Raw genomic sequence first — 5,197 nt, 5'->3', positions numbered from 1 at the left:
AAAAAAAAAAAAAAAATTAGTGTGTATGTGGTATGTGTGTATATGTGTATGTATGTGTGTGTGTGCTTTGGGATGCCAGAGGACGATGTTGGGTATCTTCTGTGATCACTTTCTGCCTTGTTCCTTTAAGGCAGAGTCTTCCACTGATCTTGAAGCTGTATTTTTCAAGTAGGCTGGAAGCCAGCAAGTCCTTGGGCCCCTCATTGCCACCCCTACAGTACTAGGCTTCCGTGCACATAGACAATACCTGTTTTGCTCTGTGGTGCAGGGAGGGGTCTGAACTCAGGTCTTCAGGTTGGTTCGGCGTGTCCTCATCACCCTCTGAACAATCTCTTTGATTCTATAAAATTGTTCAGAAGGAAATGAAATGTTTTCAGGATTTATTACGTTTTCCTCCTTGTATGCCTATAATTACTGTTGCATATTGAAATTTTTTGCATGTAGAACTTACCTGATAGGAATTACCTTAGTGCCATTATGTTTAAATTGGATATAGCTGATGTTAGGGTTTTTCAGTCAAGATAACAATTAGTCTGGACATATGAAAACCAGGGTGTTGGTCGTTGTATATGTGATATAATCTATTTATCATGGACTCATGGACAGTTTTAATCTTTGATTTTAAAGAACAATTTTGTTGTGTGCAATAGTCTCATTTAAAATGAATCAAAGATCTTAATGTGGACCTGAATCAAAGACCTGAAATGTGGACTTGTCTGGAATTAGCTTTCTGAGAGAGATGTGGCAAGGACTCCTATCTCCTTGCCACTTGCTTGAGTTCTTTCAAGAGGAAAAGCATGTGTGTTAAAGAGAGTACACATGGGTGTGAGTGTGCAAACATGGCGGCTGTTGCTCAGAATAAACCAGAGTTGTACTCTGTAACATTTGCCAGGTACCTTTGCTTGTGACTTCTCATTGCTTATCCTGACTGTAAAAGTAAGGTTTCATTGCAGTGCAAGACTGTCATAGTCCTTTAGGCATCACTTAATTTTTTTTTTAACATTTATTTATTATATGTAAGTATATTGTAGCTGTCTTCAGACACCAAAAGAGGGAATCAGGTCTTGTTACAGATGGTTTTAAGCTACCATGTATGTGGTTGCTGGGATTTGAACTCAGGACCTCTGGAAGAGCAATCAGTGCTCTTAACTGCTGAGCCATCACTCCAGCCCCCTAGGCATCACCTAATTAAAATTAAGTTAAATTAATTAAATTGTGACTGGACTTTTATGTATAATTTTTCATTTCCTTTTTGCTAATACATTTTTCTTCACATTATTAAATGAATATCATTAGAAGTATAGGTTAAATTTATTTCTCATTCCACATGTTGACTTACCATTTTCTCTAATAGACTGGCTAGCAGGTAAGCCAGTCTAGCCCATCATTGAGCACCAGGTTCAGTGGAAGACCCTGTCACAGAAAGATAGAGGATGATCATCAAAGGCTCCTGACGCCTTCACATGTGCACATGCACATACATACACACTACACATATATGCACGCACACGTATGAAAAAGAAGCAATTAGATTTTTTTTTCTAAGAAAAATGAGCTGGAGAGATGGCTCAGCGGTTAAGAGCATTGACTGTTAGTTTGGTTTTGTGATGGCATATATCTTCTCTAGAATTTTGATGACAATTTCAATGAAAATGGAACTGAAGAAGGAGAAAAGATTGCTCCAGAAAAGACTAAGTCAAATGAAGACAATGCCAAAGAGTTAGAAAATAGGCCCCAAGAAAATACCTGTATTACAGAGACCACAGAACCCTGTGAGGATCCAAAAAGTGAAGCTAAAAGGTAAGGCAGAGTTCCCTGTTGCTTCCTAAGTACTGAGTAGTTAATGCTAAGTTCATCAAGAGTCAAAGAGCCTCCGCCCATGCCTGAGTTAGATGTAACTGCAATTGTGTGTACATAGCCACACAATCACACACAGATGTGAGGTCACTATGGCAGCAGTAATAGCACATGGTCATTGCTAGGGGGAGAGTCTAGCTCCTTGGGCTTATTCCATAATGATCTTCTGGGCTGTTGAGTGAGTGGACCCAGCTATAGGTCCCAACTCTGCTAAAGAGTTTCTTACTTCCCATGGGACTTGTGCATGAGTGGCATCGCTTGGGAATGACAGAGTCAGCAGCACTGAGAATAGTTCAGTTTCCTCATCTCACGGATGTGAGTTGAGCAGAGGACTTAGAGGATCCAGCTTCTTTCTTAACTGCTGAAGAATATAGCAAGGCTCCATCTAACCCTCCAACTGATTTTCAAACAGTGACACTTTGGTTTAACCCCTCAGCGCTGCCCTCGTAGGGCGTATGTAGAAGTGCTTCATTCTAATTCCTTAGCAGTGAGAAGTCAGGCAGGCTCTCTTTCTTGTTAGTATAGCTCAAGCTGGTCTCACACTTGCGGTCCTCTTGCCTCAGCACCCTCACTTTGTTTTTAATGAAGCACACGTCACATGGCAGAGAGCAGATCAGAGCTCACAGAGGAAGGTGGTTGAGTGGAAGGTTCAGGATTCAGGCAGAGTAGGAGGGACCTGATGTCAGTGGCCGGTGCTGTGATTTTGTTTTCAAAGGTACTAGGGAAATACGACAGATTAGCAGAAGGACATTATTTTTGTGTTACTAATTTCTTTGCTAGCATATAAAACAAGTTTGTCTATGACATTTTCACACATTGTACTTTTTTTATAGTCATCCCAGATTCCATTTTTTTTTTTTTTTTTTTTTTTTGGTTTTTCAAGACAGGGTTTCTCTATATAGTCCCGGCTCCAGATGCCATTTTTAATAAAAGCACATTTCTTGGTATATAATGAACTAATTTTATGAAAAATGTATTAATAATGTTTTTATTCTCATTTCACTGTGGAAATGTTGAAGTGTTCCTTACAGACTTGATCAGGTTCAGCAACTTGTTACTTGGGCATGGTAGCTAACACCAGTAATCCTAGCCTTCAAGAGATTGAGGCAGGATGGTTGTGAGGAATTTGAGGGTAACCTGGTCTACATAGTAAGCTCCAGGCTAGCCTGGGTATAGTGTGATACATCTTTTAAAAACTAAAATAACGCCAGGCGTGGTAGTGCACGCCTTTAATCCCAGGCAGAGGCAGGCGGATTTCTGAGTTTGAGGCAAAGTGAGTTCCAGGACAGCCAGGGCTACACAGAGAAACCCTGTCTCAGAAAACAAAAACAAACACAAACAAACAAACAAAAAACTAAAATAACTACTAAAAAGCCAATAAACTGGAGGAAAAAAACCAACGAAGTTAACGTTACAGGACACTCAATATCATGTACTAGTGTGAGCAGCACTGGTTGCAATGGAAGTGTGAAGGGCTCTCCTTTCCAATAAAAAGACCATCTATAAATACGTAAGGATGTTTTGGGGACATTGGTTTAGCTTTTGCTTTAAGTAGATCCTTTAGTTTTATGCCAAATTGAATTTTACCTCCCAGGTTGTTTTTTAAAGATCCTTGTTGACATGTGAAAATTAATTAAATCAGTTATTAAAATGAATAAATCAGCTTGACTCATATTTAATTTTTTGAATATTTTTGGGAATAGATGACAACTAGAAAGGATTTTTACTTTTGTATTATATAAAATAATTTATTTTCCAGTGTTCCTAAATCCAAAGGAAAGAAAACCAAAGATGTGAAAAAATCTGTCAAAGTACCTGCTGAACCACAACCAGTGGTAGGTCAAACCCTAATGACCTTGCTCCACAGTGACCTTGTTCATGTCTTAATGGTGTTAGTCTGTATCCATGAGCTTCCCAAGAATGAACTAGGATTTCTATGGAATTCTGTCTCTACCTAGTTATAAAATCTATAAAAACATAGACGAATTGGAAATAGTGGATCCTGGCAAATGTGCTATTTCATTTCTATAAGAAGGACCTTGGGGATAAGAGTTCCATGTGTTAAGTTGTGAAGGTCAGTTTTGAAGTACAGACTTTTGCAGTCTGCAGGGAAAGCTGTTGACAGTCTGGGCTGAGCCTTCAGAGTTGATAGTGCTTGTTGATTTATCTTCCGAGAACATCTGCCTTTTGGTAGCTGTCAGATTTGCATTTCTTTGATGGTTAACCTTGACATTAAGTCATAAAACACTTGTATCAGCTTACCTTGTGCTCTGATGTCCTTTCCCCTCTTTCCTCAGAGTGACGTCCTCATCAGCTGTGCAACTTGCCACAGTGAATTTCCATCCCGGAATAAACTGTTTGATCATCTAAAGGCTACTGGTCATGCAAGAGCACCTTCAGCAACAGCATCTTTAAACAGTGTAACTAGTAGTAGAAACAAGAAAGAGAAGCGTAGAAATAGATAGGAATTCTGTTAACTCTTTTTTTTTTTTTTTTTTTTAACTGTCTCTAGATCTGGAACCAAAAACTGAACTGACATAATCTAGAGTTAAAATTTCAGTGATCTGCAATTCATTGCATTGTGGAAGATTATTTTTATCTTATAAAGACATTTTTGTTTAATATATATTTTTAAACATTTCACTAGTGATTGAATTCTACTTTGCCATCTGAATTCACTTGAATGTTTCATGACAGGTAAATATTATAAATGTGTATCTGGATTTCTCATGTGAACAGAAATGTACAGGGAAAATTAAATTATTTTGACACATACATGTGCCCTTCTGCTTCAGTGATTTAATCCTGGAGTGTCTTTATTTACTGTTACTTTCATTGTGTTTTGTAATTTCTCAAATACTCTGATCTCTTTTAAAAAACATCACAGATACCTTTTCACACTTGATACCATGACTCCAGTCTGATGATAAAATTCTGTATAGGTGACCAGTATTCAGTTCCATGCTACTTTTTCCTTAAGTTCAGATAGAGCTAAGTGGCATACATAGTTTGGTTCAAGAACAGTGTCTCTGTGGTTACGCTGTGTTGATCTAGTTGGATATACTGGTAATAATCAATGAGGAAGATTGGAATTGTGCTGTGTAGATGTAGTCTGATACACTAGTGATAGGAATGTTGGGATTGGAGTGTGTTGATGTAGTCTGATACACTGGTAATAATCAATAGGAACATTGGAATGGTGGCGGTGGAAGCATCTAGTTGACTTGCACTTCCCTTCAGCCTGGTGACTCTGACGTGGTGGAACCACATTGAATGACCCCTCACAGGAAAGTGCTCCTCATGCCTCGTCCCCACACTTGCTATTTTCATAGGGTTTTGT

The 5,197-nt window shown here is 38.6% G+C and overlaps 1 protein-coding gene across 1 annotated transcript in view; it reads left to right on the top strand.

Annotated features, from left to right (window-relative positions):
- Positions 1-4,630, top strand: part of Dnajc21 (DnaJ heat shock protein family (Hsp40) member C21) — a 15,419-nt gene extending 10,789 nt beyond the window's left edge. Inside the window, exons 7-9 of the mRNA XM_021183752.2 lie at positions 1,628-1,800; positions 3,617-3,692; positions 4,155-4,630. Coding sequence (XP_021039411.1) covers positions 1,628-1,800; positions 3,617-3,692; positions 4,155-4,322 — 417 coding nt within the window. The 3' untranslated portion in view covers positions 4,323-4,630. The remainder of the gene's footprint in view (positions 1-1,627; positions 1,801-3,616; positions 3,693-4,154) is intronic.
- The last annotated feature ends 567 nt before the right edge of the window (positions 4,631-5,197 follow it).

The sequence above is a fragment of the Mus caroli genome, chromosome 15 (genome assembly GCF_900094665.2).
Source record: "Mus caroli chromosome 15, CAROLI_EIJ_v1.1, whole genome shotgun sequence".
In the NCBI taxonomy this organism is placed as follows: Eukaryota; Metazoa; Chordata; class Mammalia; order Rodentia; family Muridae; genus Mus; species Mus caroli.
The sequence above is the reverse complement of the archived record's forward strand: the minus strand, read 5'-3'. Positions and strand labels throughout refer to the sequence as shown.